This window comes from Meles meles, chromosome 17 (genome assembly GCF_922984935.1).
Source record: "Meles meles chromosome 17, mMelMel3.1 paternal haplotype, whole genome shotgun sequence".
Taxonomy (NCBI): Eukaryota; Metazoa; Chordata; class Mammalia; order Carnivora; family Mustelidae; genus Meles; species Meles meles.
In genome coordinates this window covers 2,168,205-2,184,880 of record NC_060082.1, presented here as the reverse complement: position 1 = coordinate 2,184,880, position 16,676 = coordinate 2,168,205, and the positions used below count along the sequence as shown (strand labels likewise).

The following is a 16,676-nucleotide window of genomic DNA, read 5'->3' as shown; positions in this document are numbered from 1 at the left end:
CACGTTGAACGTTGCCTGTTATTTTTTCTGTTTTGAAATTCCTTCCTGTGAATATACAATTTATCTATCCTTTCTCCTGCTGATGAGCGTTTGAATTGCTCCTCGGTTTCTGCGGCTAGGAACGAGGCTGTGATGTCCTTTCTCCCCGTCCCCGAGCGCACACACACACAATGGCTTCTCTTGTGTGCACACTTGGGAGTGGAAATAATGGGTCACAGAATATGGGAAAGTCAGACCTTACAACTTGCTGCCAACTGATTTCCAAAGCAACACAGAAGTGACCCCAACCTCCCAGCAGCTGGTGTTGCTGTTGGGCTTGTGAATTTTTAACTGTTGGACAAGCGCATGTGGTCTCCTAGCATGGTTTTGATTAGAGTTTTGTGCATGGCTAATGAGGCTATCTTCTCCCGTGTATGGGCGTTTTATATATATATATATATATATATATATTTCTTTTCTCTTATGTGAAAGTCTTGCCCTGTATTTGCCTGTCTTTCAGCTGGGTCGCTGGTCCTTTACTGGGTTTACGTGTCGTTTGTATAGATAGGCTTGACATTATTGGGTTGGTGGGTTTGCATGAATATTTTGAAAAAACAAATCAACATACCAAAAACTAAAGGAGGGAAGGGGAATGTGGAGTGAGAACACTAGAAGCTTCCAAACTGGAGCATGAAGTCGGGGCAGGGCCGGGGTGCGACAGGTGACCCAAGGCTGGAGCCCAAGCTGTGCACAGGCAGCCACCTGTCGTGTTCGTCTCCAGACCCACCCCTTTCCCCCCTGGAGCAGACTCGCACGGCGCCTAACAACGTCCAGGGACATGTGTGGGGGCAAAGGAACGAGTGAGGAGGCCAATGAATGAGGCCCCAAGCCACTGACTATGTGGTGGCGGGCATGGCTTTGCGGCACCTCACACTGCCATCTGTCCCCACAGAGGCCACCAGCAGCCACACTGCCATCTGTCCCCACAGAGGCCACCAGCAGCCACACTGCCGTAGGGCCAGTCCTGCCGCCACACTTGGAAGGATGCTGTCTCTCTCCGGAGGGAAGAACGGGGCGGGAACCCAGGGGGGTTCAACCTCATCAGGCCGGGAAGTGGCCGTGACTCCTCCTCGCCCATCACCAGCCGGGCTCCTCTCCTCCTCCCCAGGCTTCTGTTCCTGGTCCGGTGAGAGGGGGGTCTGCCCGCACAGGGTTACGGCTCCAGCGATTCCGTCACCCCGACCCTGGCCCCAGACCTCCTTCCTTCAAGCCCCAGGGACTCAGGGGGAAGCAGACAGACCTGCGGTTCGTGGCGGTACAGAGCGGAGGGTTTCACGTCTGACCCTGGGCACCCCTGTCTGTAAGCAGCCGGGTCACCGTCTGCACTACCGGTCAGCGTGCTCCAGCAATGACCATGGCCGTGACGGGCCTTGTACCTCTTTCATTCTGCAAATTGAAGAGAAAAATGGGGAGAGGCCCTTCTGCAGAATGAGATGAAATGTGGGCATTCGTGTTCGCTACAGCAGGTGTTACGGAGAGAGAGGACGCCCAACAGCCCAAGGGCGGGGGCCGGTTAAGGAACCTGCAGCCCAGCAGCAGGCGGGCACGTGACAGAGCCTCCTGGGGAGGCCCAGGGGGCCCCCGAGCTACCCCCAGACAGCAAGAGAAAGTGCAGGGCCCCGCACCGGGGGCACTGATTTCTGGGCACCAAACAGCTCTGCGTTTGCTTGAAAGTGGTACAGAGAGGATTCGACTGGAAGACGTGTAAAGGTTGGTCCTATCTTTGGTCTCTAAAGAAAAGTGGGGCAGCTAGGAGAGACGGGTGCCGTGGAGACCGCTTTTCTCAAAATCACCTTCTTTATCCCCAAAATCTTGTATCATATGCCCCCTACGAATAACTTACCAAGGAAATTAAGCTGAGTTTTTAAAACGGCGATGCGGGCCTCCCGGGGATCTCGAGGTGCTCTGCCCCTTCTTGTCCTGGAAGGTGCAGGGTCTCTCCCCTGAGAGCTACGGACCTGTCACCGCCGCCACGCCTGGGAGAGTGGACCACCCCAGGGCCTCGGCGGCCCCCCCACAGGGGACACACCTGCAGCAGGGGCCGGGCTGTGCGCTCTCTCCTGACCTGCCGATTCCAGGCTCCCTCTGCTTCCATGCCATTGCCTGGTGAACCTTCCAGAAGTTCACGTTTCTCTCCTGTCCCAACCCTTAATGGCTCCTACTGTCAACTAATTAAATATAAATTCTGGGCACTCGGGCCCATGCATTAGGTTTGGTTTTGTTTTTAAGTAAGTGCTACACCCAGCAGGGGCTTGAACTCTCGACTTTACGATCCAGAGCACATGCTCTACCCACTGGGCCCGCCAGGTGCCCCCCCATTAGTAATATTTTAATTCTTCAACTGACTCTAATGTAGATCTCAAGGAGAAAGCCATTGCCTTGGAGCTGTGCTGTCCAAGAAAACTTCCGCGAGAACAGAAATGTTCTGTGTCCGCGGCATCGGGCACTCTGGCCGCCAGCCACACGAGGTCCCCCCACACGAGCACCCAAGTGTGGCCTGAGCGACTGAGGAACTGAACATTGAATTATGCTTAATGTTAACCCATTTAAGTTAATGTTAAGCACAGTCTTAGAACGTGAATCCAATGATTGTCACGTTTTGTAAAACAGCCCTCTTGGGGTGCCTGGGTGGCTCAGTGGGTTAAGCCTCTGCCTTCAGCTCAGGTCATGATCCCAGGGTCTTGGAATCGAGCCCCGCATCGGGCTCTCTGTTCAGCGGGGATCCTGCTTCCCCCCTCTCTCTGCCTGCCTCTCTGCCTACTTGTGATCTCTCTCTGCTAAATAAATAAATAAAATCTTTAAAAAAAAAACAGACTCCTCTTTTTAAAAAATATTTCTCTAGGGGCGGCTGGGTGGCTCAGTCGGTTAAGCGTCTGCCTTCAGTTCAGATCAGGGTCCCAGGGATCGAGCCCTGAGTCAGGGCACCTGTTCAATGGGGAGCCTCCTTCCCCCTCTCGCTCTGCCACTCCCCCCCACCACGCTCTCTGGCTCCATCTATCAAATAAATAAATAAAGTCCTTAAAAACATATTTCTTTATTATGAAAGCTATTAGACGTATGGAAGACTTATAACAAATGGGCGTTTTCAAGAAAAACAGCCACTATTAACTAGCAGAGAACAGCCCCCTGCGTTCTAAGGGCTCCCACGGAGCACACACATGCACGGATTCCTGGACATCCCCTCCCCACAGGAAGGTTGCTAACTTGAGGCAGGTCCTGGTTGGTCAGTGGTGGGGCTGGGAGTCCAACGTGAGCTGAGCCAGCCGCCTTCCCCCACGCCCCCCACGGCAGCAGTGCCCAGGCTGCCGGGTGCAGAGGAGCCCACTTTCTCGAAGTACACGTCACGGAAGGTGTAGAAGGACCGTAACTACAGCGGCTGCAAACCCAGCAGGCGCTGACTATGCTCCAGGCTCTGCTCGGAACAGTCTGGATACATGTATTCATTTATTAACAATTTTATTTATGTATTTGAGAGAGAGACAGCGCAGGGGCAGGGCAGAGGAAGAGGCAGAAGGAGAAGCAGACAGAGCGGGGAGCCCACCCCAGGACTCTGGGATCACCCCCCCACCCCGTGGAAGGCAGAGGCCCAACCAATTGAGCCACCCAGGAGCCCCCAGATACATTTATCCATGCCTGTCCCTTCCCAAGGCCTCTTTACAGACCTGCAGACTGAGACTTGGGGGTTAGGTAGCTCTGCTAGGATCCCGAGGCCGGGAGGGGCTTGGGCGAGGCCACTGGACCTCTTGGATGCCTAGTAAAATGCATAAATACACACATCCCCTCTTTTACATCCGAGGGGAAGGGTCAATGCAGACCCATTTTGCAAACTGCTGGTCTGAACCACCCATCCTACCTGCCTGTTCCAGGCGGGGGGCTTCACACAGAACCGAGCACGGGAGCTGAACCCCTAACTTGGGAGCCCAGTGGAAGGCAACTGAGCTTTCTCTTTTTTTTTTTTTTTAAAGATTTATTTATTTGACAGATAGAGATTACAAGTAGGCAGAGAGGCAGACAGAGAGAGAGAGGAGGAAGCAGGCTCCCAGCCAAGCAGAGAGCCCGATGCGGGGCTCGATCCCAGGACCCTGGGATCATGACCTGAGCCGAAGGCAGAGGCTTTAACCCACTGAGCCACCCAGGCGCCCCAACTGAGCTTTCTCTTGAACCTACAGAGCGTCTGAGGTCTTCAGAGGGCCGGGCTCCTCTGCCCTTCACGAGACCCCACAAGGTAGTAATGTGTATCACAGTTTTACAATGGAAGAGAATTTGGTTTAGAAATTCTATCCAAGGGGCACCTGGGTGGCTCAGTGGGTTAAGCCGCTGCCTTTGGCTCAGGTCATGATCTCAGGGTCCTGGGATCGAGTCCCATGTCGGGCTCTCTGCTCAGCGGGGAGTCTGCTTCCCTCTCTCTCTCTGCCTGCCTCTCTTCCTACTTGTGATCTCTCTCTCTGTCAAATAAATAAATAAAATCTTTTTTTTTTTTTTTTTAAAGAAATTCTATCCAAGTCATTTGCCAAAAGCGAGATTCAAACCAGTTTCCTTGACATGCTAACCTCGGGTGGTTTCCACCAGGCCACACTGCCCCTTCCCCTCCCTCCCCGAGCACCAGCGCTCCTGCTGCATTGTTACTCCTCCTTCCCCACAGGGACACCAAGGACCCCACCATGCCCCTGACCTTGGTGCTGCAGAGAGAGGCTTCAGAACCTTAGCGAGGGGTCTGCCCTCAGTCTCCTCCGCAGCAGGGCCCCGAGTCCCCTGACTTCTGTCCTGACCCCCCTCCCACACACAAGTTGAACCAAACACCAGCGTCCACAGAATGATTTCATGGACACATCTGTGAATTGGTTCCAAGCTGGGCTGGGAATCTGGGGGCCTGTGACCTGTGCGTTTTCCATCCCACCGCTCAAAGGGGGGGTCCAAAGCAGAAGCCCCACCTTGGGGCCGCCCCCAACCGTACTGAGTTAGATTCTGCTTTTCAAGAGGATTCCCAGATGATTCGTGGGCCCATTCAAGCGTGCAGGGCACTAAGTTCCACCGGACTCCCAGGGGAGGCCGGCTCATGCCTGCCTGCTCCCCCTGCCCTGTGTAACTGAGCTTGGCCGGGCTGTTACAGCCAGCTGTGAGGTGGTTGAGGATGTCATTGTAGGGAAAACTTGGATATTAAATTGCAACCAAGGGGGGGGGGGGCGATTACTGCAACAAAGGGAATCCTGATAGTTTTCCTGCAGCCAGCATCTGCCGGTGGACCGGATGGCGGCCCGAGAGACTTGTGGACGGGGTGGGAAGCCTTGCAGCTGCCTGTTGGGACGCAGCGGCGCGGAGAGATGGGGCTCTCGGGGGCTGCAGTAGATTGGAGAGCAGTTTAGAACACGTTTGTTGCGCTGAACGTCGCCTATCTCTAACACTGGCCTGGACACTTAAAGGAAGTACATTGGGGGACAGGATTTACTGAGACAGCCTTAGGAACCTCTGACAAACGCTGCTAACAACAAGAACAGAGAAAAGGGCAGGATCCGAACCACCACACTGACATCAGTTCACGCCGGCCCGCCCTGCCGCACAAACAACGGGAACCGGGAGCTGTGTTGCAACAAGCTCGGGTTTGCTACTGAAACACATCGGCAAGTCTGCGGCTGAGGCCATGCCTGGCTCTTTGATTGCACCAGGAGTGTCCCTTTGCGACAGGAGCCAGGGCCAGGGGGACTCCTATCACAAGGGGGAACTATGCGGAGAGGCCACACTTTTATGAAAGCAAAACCCGTGAAATGCATTGCCGTAAGGACGGAACGCACACTTGCGGCAGGCTGGCAGGATTGTGCAGAGCAGGGTCAGTTAACACGGAGCAGCCATCCCATGCCTCCCAAGTCCGGGTCAGGAAGGGAGCTCAGGGAAATTCAAGGGGTCCCTGTTCTCAGGAGCAGGGTGTCACCTGGGCCTTTTGGCTACATCCTGGGCTTCCTTGCAGGAAGACTTTGCATATGCTTTGAAGTGCATCGGGGAAACTCGTGGGTAGAAAAGCATGCATGCCTATTTTACCTATTCAAATCCAGAATATGCAGTTGCAAAATTTTAAGGATCCCAGAAGTGCCATAAGAGATCCAAGTATCTTATTTCTTTTTTTTTTAATTTTTAAAAAAGATTTTATTTATTTATATGACAGAGATCACAAGTAGGCAGAGAGGCAGGCAGAGAGAGAGGAGGAAGCAGGCTCCCCATTGAGCAAGGACCCCGATGCGGGGCTCGATGCCAGGACCCTGAGATCATGACCTGAGCGGAAGGCAGAGGCTTAACCCACTGAGCCACGCAGGGCCCCAAATATCTTATTTCTAAGAGACCATAGGTGTCTGGATTTCAGCTAATCCAAGAAGTAATTACTACAGTTCTGTGTGGCTTAATACGAAGAGACCTGAGTTTAAGTTTTGACTCCTTGTCAACCTAGAAGCCGGAGTGAAACGGAATACGGAATCCAGCAGAATCTCTCATTCTCTGACGCCAGCTCCAAGTCACCACCTCTGTGAAGCCTTCCCAGATTCTGCCCCATTCATCCCCCCCCCCCTCCGCGAGTGTCCGGCTCCCCGGACTTCACGGTGTGGTTTACTGGCGGTTTGGGATTTACTGGCCTTGTGCGGTGTCCCCCCACCCCCACCCCGAGGAGAGGGACCGTCTTTGCAGGCTCAGCGGTGGCGCAGCCCAGACCGCTTTTGCCAGGAAGTAGCGCCCAGAACGTGGCCGCTCTGTGCCACGAGCCCTCGGACACCTCCCGACTCCCAAACTCGAGCCTCTCCCCTCCGCCGAGGCCGCTCGGACCCCCGGGCGTCTGCACGTCGGTGCCCCGCAAGCACGGGGACACGGAGGGGGCGGAGGGCAGCGAGAGCCCGCGTGCACACGGGCTCCCCCCCCCCCCGGCCGCGTCGGGCCCCGCGTGCGAGAGCCCCCCGGGCCAGGGGAGGGGCGCCAGGCCGCTCCGTCCAGCCGGGCGCCAGCTCCTCCCGGCGGGCGTGCGGGCGGGCGCCCCCCGACAGCCGCACACAAAGCCCGCTCGGCCAGCTCGGCGCTCGACTCCTCACGCCTGTGCCGCCGCGCGCCGCCGGGCGGCCCCGGGTTGGGCGTCCGGCCGCGTCAGGCCCGGGGCGTGGAGCGCCGCGCGCATCGAACCGGCGCGGGAGGGGGAGGGGAGCGGGGGAGGAGGGGGAGGGGGCCGGCGGGGGAGGAGGAAGAGGCCTCGCGCCGAGGAGGGAGCAATTGAATTTCAAACACAAACAACCGCACGAGCGCGCAGCACCGCGCCGCCGATCCGCGCCCGCCCCGTCCGAGCGGCGCGGGCGCACAGCCGTGGCCGCGCCGGAGCTGGGGCCGGGGGCCGCCATCGAGGCGGGGGCCGCGCGAGGGCCGGAGCGCAGCGGCGCCGCCACCGCCGCGCGCGCAAACTTGGGCTCACGCTCGCCGGCGCGGCGCGGAGCCCGGGGCGCCCGGAGCCCCGCCATGTCGCGCTCCAACCGGCAGAAGGAGTACAAGTGCGGGGACCTGGTGTTCGCCAAGATGAAGGGCTACCCGCACTGGCCGGCCCGGGTGAGCAGCGCGGCCCGCCGCCCCGGCCCCGGGCTGGGTTGCGTAACACCCGGGAGGACGCGGGCGCCCCGCGCGGAGGGGCGCGGGCGGGGGGCGGCCGAGTCGCCGGCTCGCCGCGAGCGTGTCCGCGCCCCCCCCGCCGGTTACATAATGGTGGGGGCGGGGGCCCCCCCGAGGCTGGCGGCGTGGGGCGCGCGGCCTGGGCTGGGGCCGTCGGGAACCCCTCCCGGGCGCCCGGGGACCCCCTTAGAGACCCCCGGTGTCGTCCCTAATCGCTGTCCCGGGTCGGACCCCGCTCGCGCCGAAAGGTAGCAGGAGGGTCCCCGCCGGGAGGGCCGTGTGGAGGCGGAGTTCGCGTCTGGAAAACTTTGGTTTGGGGCGGCCGGGAGAGGTCTGAAGTTGGGAGGGTCGAGGAGGGTTTGGGGGCGGCGTGAGAGGGGATCTGCCTGGCTCGGAAGTTCTCCGCCAGGACCCCTCGCTCCGCAGCCCCACGAAAGTGTCCTCCATATGCTGGCCACTCAGGCGGGGGGCAGAGGGTGGCTCGGCCCTGGGAGGCCGGGAGGTGCAGTCCGGGCTGCCTCCCTGGAGGCGGGGTGGGGGGAGCCCAAGCTGCTGCGCCCCCTTGGATAGGATCCTTCCGCCTCAACGGCCCGGTCTGCCATGCGGTCGAGTCCGCCCGCCAATGCGTGTCCCCCTCCCCCCCCCCGTTCCCGCACCTGGCCAGGTGGGAGGGTGGGGCCCGAAAGCCCAACCTGGTGTGTGCATCAGGTTTCCTCTAAGGACTGGGTCAGCGCACGTACGGGGAGAGGGGGAGGGAGGTTGCTGGAGGTCGGGGGTGTCACGGCGTGGGGGGGGGGCAGTTGTCTCTGGTAACTTCAAAGTTGGTCTGGAGAGGCCTTTGGATTGGGAGGGGGTGTGCCTAGAGGTAGGACTCGGGAGAACCAAATAGGAGGGCAGAGAGCAGTGGATGGAGGGCAGTTTCCAGGCCAGGGGGCCAAGTGCAGAATGGCCTCCAGGCTTTGGGTTCCTCTCCACGGAGTCAGTCTGTGTCCTTATGGTTGCAGACGCTGCTGCAGCTGGGGAAGCTGTCCCAAGCTCCGCTGGACCAAGTTCAGATGGCCAGGCCAACTTTGGGGGCCACTTAGGCCCCTTCCTCACTCTATACCCTCTCCTGAGCAGCGTGCGTAATCCCGTATCCCTTGAGCTCCTTGTTCTCTGAAACTTCTAGATGTCCAGCCTCTGGATGGAAGTACAGGGAGAAGTGGGGCTCTCCCAGCTTTCAGGGCCTCCTAAGAGCCTGGGCCGTGGGGGGTGCTGGAAGCAGCCACCCAGCCTGGTGTGCACATGGCGTGTGTGATGTGTGGACCGTGGTGTACTTTACCCTGCACCTTTGATCCATCTGGCTTCTTGGCCCGGACGCCGAGGCCCTGTTGGGCCCCGCAGGAACTGAACCCAGGTCTTTACTGCTCCTACCTCCTGGGGGAGGGACAAAGTCTGGAGGCTGGCCCAGGCCCTAGGGAGGGGTGCAGCTGGAATGCAGGTTGCAGGGAACTTGCCCCGATCAGGGAAGAGAAAAAAGGGAGGGGGACACAGGAGCCCACATGGGGCCCCATGAGGTAGAGCTTCCGGGTGAGGCTAGGTTGGGGATGCCCTTCCGTCTTGTCTTCACCCTGGATATCCAGGACAGAAGGTGGGGACAGGAAGACAGGGTCTTCCTTTTGAGGCCTGGACCTTGTAGATAGAGTTTGGCTTGGGGAGGGCAGGTCAGACTGGATGGCAAGAAGGTGCCACCCTGAGCCTGTGCTCTGGCTTCTGTGACATCAGGGGAATGGTCCACCCAAGGCTCTTACCTCCCAGATGAATGCCCCTCGCATGTGGAGAGAACAGACTGGTCCAAGCCGCCTCGTGCTGGGATGGTGCCTTAGCCCCAGACGGAATCTGAAGGGGCCCGGCCCCTCCTGAGAGGGAGGAGGAGTGTGGGGCCCTCATGGACATCCCTACCTAATCTAAGAGACAGAATCCTCAGCCATGGCCAAGGGCCTGCTTCTGGGGAGGACGACTGACTGGGGGTGAGGCGGGGAGAGGCCCAGCCAGAGGGGCCACGTGGTCGGCAAGACCTGCCCGGAGTGGAGGGCGACTCCATCTTAACCTTCTCCTTTCCCTCTTCCTCCTGCTTGACTTCTTGGGGGATCTCCAAGCACTTAGCAATTAACCTCCAAGACTCAGGGATCTTTTTCCCTACCAGGTTCCTTCCTCCTCTCTGCTTCCTGTTTCACAATCCCAGAAAACCTGAGCAGCCAGAGGGCCTCACCCAGCGCACTCCCCCTGCCCCCCTCCCCCACGACTAGGCCCCACCTTCTCTTTTCTGTCTCTGGGCTTGCCACACTTTCCCTGGCCCCAGCAGTCTCCTGCCCCAGATTTTCTGGTTCCTGGGTCAGGTCGGGCCTGGCCCTGGGTGTGGTGGTCAGAACCTTGGCTGACAGGCCGTGTGGGCTTAGCCTTCCCTGCTCCCTTCCTCCGTGTGGGCCGGCAGCCCTGGGCTGGCCCTGGGCTGGGCTTGATCTGAGGCTGGGGACTCGCCTGCTTTGCGCACCTGGGAGCTTCAGCTCCCTTGTCGAGCTCAGAGGGTGGCCATGGGCTCTGGGAGGACTCGGGTCATGTGCTCGGCTCTGTGTGAATCAGCAAGTGCAGAGGGCTGGGCCTGGGAGGATGGACCTTCTGGATTCCCCGTGAGGCTGCCTCGGAGCCCCTCCCCTGTTGGCCAGTGTGGGGGGGTGCGGTGGGGTCCCCGGCCCTCCTCTGGCCCCACCCTGACCCACTTAGCCTGGAGTCACTTGCTCCGAGTCACAGCCTGGATGTAAAGCCTGGGCGACTTGTCTGTGTTGGGGTACAGGCCTCCCCGAGACCTCATGTCCTCCATGTGGAGGAAGAACCGCCCTTCACTGCAAAGTGCAAGAAACCCGTTTCCTTTGTAGCTTGAAGGATGGAAGGGATTTTTCCCCGGTGGAGGTGGGGGGGCTGGCACTTGGGTTCAGTGGAAGGAGCCCCCCTCTCCTGGCACCTCCCCACAGGAGCCTGCAGTCAAGGGGGGGGGCTGGCCCTGTTGGGGTAGGTGCCTACCTGCCCAGGCCGCGGGTTTCGTGGTTCTTCCAGGCCCACCCTTTATGCGGAGGGGTCAGCAGGGCGGCTGTATCTGGCTAGTCGTTCTGTTTTTAATTCCCATCCATTCTTTTGTTTCTCCTCCGCCCCCGAGGCCCCCCGAGGCTGGGCAGCTGGTGGCCTGCTGGGTCCCCTGTCACACCCGCTGAGCTGCCTCTGACTTCGCTGTCCATGGCCCCCCATGGCATCCCATGGCCCTTGCCTAGGAGCAGCCCTGCCCTGGCTGTGCTCCTTGGGAGAACTTCTGGCCCCTCCTTTCCTGAGCCTCAGTTTCTTATTTCTGCCCTCCAGCAGGTTAACACCCCGGCTCAGGCATGACCACAAGAATGCAGAGCGCCGGGTTCCCTGCTGTGTTCCCAGCAAGACCCTTTGCTCCCCAGCCCTGCCCCTTGTGTCTGGGGCTGAGCTCTTAGGAGAGGAGGCCCAGGCCTTGTGCTATTGTCCTGAGCCTGTCTCTGGGGACCTCTAAGCCTTGGAGGCTCGCATTTTGTTTTTTGCTTCCCCGCTCTGCGAGGGGGTAGGGAGCTGGCTGGTCACAAGACCCAGGTGTCCCGGCCGGGAACCGACTCCTCCTGGGCCTGCACCCACGGGCTGGCTTCCTGGGAAGGGTCTGGAGCAGCCCTAGCTGTGGTTTCAAGCTGCAGCCTGGGACCCAGGTGCCAGACTCCAGGCTCGGGGGTGGGGTGTGTTGGTGTCCCTCCTCCCCAATCCGGAGAGAGGGCCTGGGGGGGAGGGGTGGTCACATTCCTGGTTGCTGAGTGGCGGGGGGGGCGGGGGTGGGGTGGGGGGGGTTGTCATGGCGATGGGGATCCTGTTTGTGGGGGGGAGCTGCGTGCCTTTCCACCCCTGCTATCACACCCCAAGCTCTTGGTCATGGGGAGGGCCCAGTTGGTGCTGGGCCTTCCTGAGGGGAGGAGCCGGACCTCTGTCCCCAGAGGCCACAGGGCAAGGGGGGAGGTGCCCAGGGACCTGAAGGCTCCATGGCTGGAGCAAGATGCCCCCTGGATTCAGGCCCAGGGCCCCACCCCCTCTCCTGGGTGTGTCTCAGCTGGTTTCCAGCCCCCCCAGCCTCCTCAGCGGCCCAGGTCAGGCCTTGCGTCCCAGTCTCTGTGTTAATCACCGCCTTGGCGTGGCCGTCTGGGTCCTATCTGTGCCTGGGGCCCCAGTCAACATGGCCACCTGGCCTGTGTCCGGCGGGAAGCCCCGCTGCTGGGGCGGCTGCAAGTGTTGCTGGGAGTTGTAGTCCCCACGCCCCTCCGCCCCCAGCTCCGCTTGGCCTGGGCTTCCAGGGCCTGGTCTGGGGAGGCTGCTGGGGTCGCTGCCTGTCCATTTCCCCGACCGCAGACCTCTGCACCTTCCCCACCATGGTGCTCCTCGTGCTGCGGGATGTGGGGGACAGGGGGTCAAGTCAGGAGACCGACTCAGACCCTCACTAACTTCCCCTGTCCTTTTGGGGGGCCTGTTTCCTCCTCTGTAAAATGAGGGTCTGACTAACCTCAGGAGTCTCAAAGTGCTCCCCAGAGGCCTGTGGCGTTGCCTTGGGGCGGGGGGTCAGGTGGGCAGCCCTTGGCCTTGCCCCTCCCCTCCCCCAGAACCGGTCGCCTGTACCTGCTGCCCAGCTTCCTGCGGCAGATCTTCGTCTGAGCCTGGGCTGAGCCTGCTGTGTGTGTGCTAGGCCCCTAGCAGGGACACAGACACACCAGCTCTCAGGGCAGGTGCAAGGCTGAGTCCGCACGGGCCGTGCTCGATTCTCCCGCGGGTGACCGTGACCCTGGCACTCTGAAGGAGGGGGGCTGAGCCTTCTGTGAGGGGAAGGCTCCCCAGGACTGAGTGAGTGTGGGAGACCAGAGGCCAGCGTCTGTCCGGGGAGGAGGGCTCGCACCTCAGGGCTGGACTGTGGGCCAGGCCATGGCCATTTTAATCCTTAACCACCGGACGGCTAAAGTGCCTTGACTCGCTCCATCTTACAGATGAGGTAACTGAGATCGGGGACACTGACTGCGTCGCCCCAGATCTTCCAAGTATATCGGTGGCAGCGTGGGGATTCGGACCTTCGTGCCGGGGAGGAGGTGATTGGATGGGCTCTCCGGCGAGCCGACGGCACGAAGGGCTCGAGGCAGCACCTGGACGGTGGGCACAGTGGCTTGTAGGCGGGCGGTAGCCCGACGAGCCCGAGGGGAGAGATGGCCCTGGTTGGGCTGGGCTGTCGAGCCCACGGAGCAGGTCCTGGCTCCAGGCTTCCACGGGGCTTCTTGGCTGACTCTGAACAAAGTCCTGCTGCTTAAAAAGGGTTTAAACACCACCTCGGGGATCTCCCGGGTCCCTCTCAGTCTGGTTTTACGCCAATGTGTCTCGGAGGCCGGCCTCAGCCCCAGACTTGACCTCAGGACTCCACTCACTGGCTTCCCTCATCTTGCTCCCAGATCGATGAGATGCCCGAAGCCGCCGTGAAATCCACAGCCAACAAGTACCAAGTCTTTTTTTTCGGGACCCATGAGACGTGAGTGAGGGGCCGGAGGTGGGGCGGTCAGAGGCCGATCTGGCGCCCCTCCCGCTGGGGCTGCGCGGCTCACCAGCCAGGGCCCCAGAGCACAGTCTCCCCTCTCTCTCCAGGGCATTCCTGGGCCCCAAAGACCTCTTCCCGTACGAGGAGTCCAAGGAGAAGTTCGGCAAGCCCAACAAGAGGAAAGGCTTCAGCGAGGGGCTGTGGGAGATCGAGAACAACCCCACTGTCAAGGCCTCCGGCTACCAGGTGAGCAGCTGTCCACCCCAGAGACCCCCTGGGAAGCAGGCGTGGCCACTGGCTCCGGAGCCTGCAGGACCCGGAATGCTTAGCCTGCAGGAGTGGGGTTAGGGGTGGGCGGGGGAGGCCCTGTAGGGGAGGGGTGGGGTGCATGGTGTGGGGGGCAAGGACAGGACCGAGGCGGTAAGTGGGGACAGCCCTTTACTGGGCCTAGTGTGAGAGTAGGACTCGGCCTGAATTCGTTGCACAAAGGCTTCCAGGAGGAGGTGCTCGTGAGCCGGGCAGGACGAGGCGGGAGGGTGGGGGGCGGGGGTCGGCGGGGAAAGGGTCCCAGCTCCCTCCGGGAGAAGTTGACCCGAGGTTTTGCCTCCTGCTCCAGCCCTCCCCCCTCCTGCACAGAGCCCTGCCTGCCCGGCCTGGTGGGTTTAGCCCGGGGCTAATCCGACAGAGGTGGGTCTCAAAGCACTCGTGAGACTGGGCACCTGGGGGCGGGCGGGGGCGAGGTGGGCGAAGGAAGGAGTGAGCGGCCGCGGGCGGGTCCGGGGAGGGGCCCCGTGGGTCCCCGCTGGTGCCACTCAGCCCCTCCCGTCTCCGCGCAGTCCGCCCCGAAGAAGAGCTCTGTGGACGAGCCTGAGCCTGAGCCCGAAGCCGCAGAGGGGGACGGCGACAAGAAGGGGAGCGCCGAGGGCAGCAGTGACGAGGAGGGGAAGCTGGTCATCGACGAGCCGGCCAAGGAGAAGAATGAGAAGGGGGCACTGAAGAGGAGAGCGGGGGACGCGCTGGAGGTTAAGGACACCACCTGGAGCTGCGGAGGGGATGGGGGGTGGCTGCCGCTTCGGGGACATCCTGATCTGGGGGGACCGGCTCCGAGTCTGGGGTCCCTAGACCCCTCAGCGGGCAGAGGGCTGGGGAAGCGGACAGCGGGGGCGCCCAGGAAGGAGCCTCTCTGGAAGGGGGCGCTGCTAGGTGGCTGGGGTCCTCCCTCTCTGGCCTCAGTCGGCCTCATCTCTGCTGATTCTCCCTAGGACTCCCCTAAACGTCCCAAGGAGGCCGAAGATCCTGAAGGGGAGGAGAAGGAAGTAGCCCCCTTGGAGGCTGAGAGGCCCCTCCCTGTGGAGGTGGAGAACAGCACCCCTTTGGAGCCCAGCTCCGGCCGGGGCCCGCCTCAAGAGGAGGAGGAGGAGGAGGAGGAAGAGGAGGAGGAAGAGGCTGCCAAGGAAGATGCTGAGGCCCCAGGCGTCAGAGATCATGAGAGGTGAGGGAGCCCCCTGCCCTGAGGCAGCTGGGCTTGGGGGGGCCCAGCCACCTGTGGAGAGGAGGAGGAGGAGGGCCTGCGGCCAGCCGAGGCGGGGTGGGCTCCCCCAGGAGACTGGCCCTGGCTGGGGTGTGGCCGGCGGAAGGCCACGCCATAACCCTTCTCCCCTCCAACCCTCCCCCGCAGCCTGTAGCCACCAATGTTTCAAGAGGAGCCCCTGCCCCGTTCCTGCTGCTGTCTGGGTGCTACTGGGGAAACTGGCCATGGCCTGCAAACTGGGAACCCCCCCCCCCCCCCGCTCTCCTCTTCCACTTACTCCCCCCACTCCAAGCACAGCCTCTGGAGATTGACCTGAATGGGGCAGGCCACCTGGCCCTCACCTCCATGTCCCCAGCACCGTGTGATCTGATCTGAGTCAGGGCCCTGTCTTCCGCTTCATGGTTTGAGATGCGACCACTGTGTCCCTGCCTGCCTGGAGCTGTTGGGGAGGGTATCCGGTGGGGCCTGGACTGGCTGTTTCCACCTCTGACACCTCCGCCCCGCCCCCCTCCCCCAGCATTCTGGACCTCTGGGTCAGCTGGGATCAGAAGTAGGAGTGGAAAGGCTGGAGAAGAGGCAGCAGGGCCGGCTTCTGGGCCAGAGAAGGGCAGTCTTCAAACTGGGGAGGAGGGCAGGCAGGAGGATGGCGTCTCCGGCCACTCCTGTCCCTTCCTCCCATACCTATTATCCCAGCTGCCTAGATTCAGGGAAAGTGGGACAGCTCGTGGGGGCGGGGCTCCCCTCCAGAAATCCTCGATCATTGGCAACACCCTTCCTTCTGGTGACCCCGGGAGTGCTGGGAGTTGTAGCGGATCATCAGAAGATTGGGGCCTCCTGAGATGGACAGGGTTGGCCTCACCCAGCGAGGGGGGAGTGCTGAGGAGTATCTGTCCCCCCTTGATCTCTGCCCTGGGGAGACCCCCAGCCCTTTCTGCTCCCCACGTGCTCAAGGCCAGCCCACTGTCATATGTCACCCAGACATTAAGGAAAAGACACATTTTTTAGGAAATGTTTTTAATAAAAGAAAACTACAAAAAAAATTTGAAGACCCCATCCCTCGTGTGCCCCCCCCGCCCCCGCAGTGCGCTGGGAGGCCCCCTTCTGTTCGGGGTCCGGCGACTTTCCCTCCTGCAGCTGGGGCTTGGGTGTTCCTGCTCCTGTCACGGCCCAGTCGCCCCCACCCGGTCTCCTCGGTGTCGCCACCAGACCCGAACCCCACTGAGGGCCGGGAAAGCCGTGCCCTCGCCCAGCCTCTCGCACGTGGTCTCCGCCTCTCTCCGGTCCCCTGTGCCCCCCGCCCCCTCCTGGGCTCTGATGAGAACTTGCTGACTGTAGCTTTGGGAGTGTAGCCCCGAATAGCCGGTTTCGGTTCTAGACAATAAAACCCGTTGATTACTAGATCGGTCCGACTGCTGCTTGGGAGGGCGCACGGGAGGGGCGGCGGTCGCCGAGATGCCGAGATGCCCCTCTGCCGGCCCGCGGCCGCCGCACCCCTCGCTCCACGCCTGCGGCCGCGGGGCGCACGGTCACCCCCCGGCCCCTGGGAGGCCTCGGCGCGGGGTGGAGGGCGCCACCCGGGACGCGAGCTGCGGCGTCGGGTCAGAGCTGGGGGTGCCCGCCAGCCCCAGCGCTGGGGAAGGGCCGGGGGGCCGCGAGCGGGGTCCTCCCACGACCCCGAGTCGCGTGGAGCGGCCGGGGCAGGTCATCTCCCGCCCCCCAGAGCTGACATTTTGTGACAAGCCCATCGACCAGCCTTCGAAGGGCCCACGTTGCACCCCTTCCTGCAGAAGCCTTAGGGCAGTTTCTTAATCTGCCCTGACCCCCTGCTGCAGACTGGGGCGCGCGGGGAGAGGACGGGCCTCAGCCCAGCCTGGA

The 16,676-nt window shown here is 61.3% G+C and overlaps 1 protein-coding gene across 2 annotated transcripts; it reads left to right on the top strand.

The window, feature by feature from the left end:
- Positions 1-7,239: 7,239 nt before the first annotated feature.
- HDGF (heparin binding growth factor) lies at positions 7,240-16,201 on the top strand. Of its 2 annotated transcripts, none has more exons than XM_045982979.1 (6): positions 7,240-7,605; positions 13,188-13,264; positions 13,378-13,516; positions 14,107-14,292; positions 14,533-14,762; positions 14,949-16,201. In XM_045982979.1, exons 1-6 carry the CDS (start codon positions 7,519-7,521, stop codon positions 14,953-14,955), a joined length of 726 nt encoding a protein of 241 aa, XP_045838935.1. In that variant the 5' UTR covers positions 7,240-7,518; the 3' UTR covers positions 14,956-16,201. The 2 variants fall into 2 exon arrangements, with proteins under 2 accessions (XP_045838935.1, XP_045838936.1); XM_045982980.1 differs by lacking the exon at positions 7,240-7,605 and adding an exon at positions 7,729-7,913.
- Positions 16,202-16,676: the final 475 nt, after the last annotated feature.

Coding starts and splice junctions, on each gene's coding strand:
- HDGF (XM_045982979.1), top strand. CDS start 7,519: ATGTCGCGCTCCAACCGGCAGAAGGAGTACAAGTGCGGGGACCTGGTG. Junction 7,606..13,187: donor ACCCGCACTGGCCGGCCCGG/GTGAGCAGCGCG, acceptor TCTTGCTCCCAG/ATCGATGAGATGCCCGAAGC. Junction 14,293..14,532: donor GAGCGGGGGACGCGCTGGAG/GTTAAGGACACC, acceptor GATTCTCCCTAG/GACTCCCCTAAACGTCCCAA.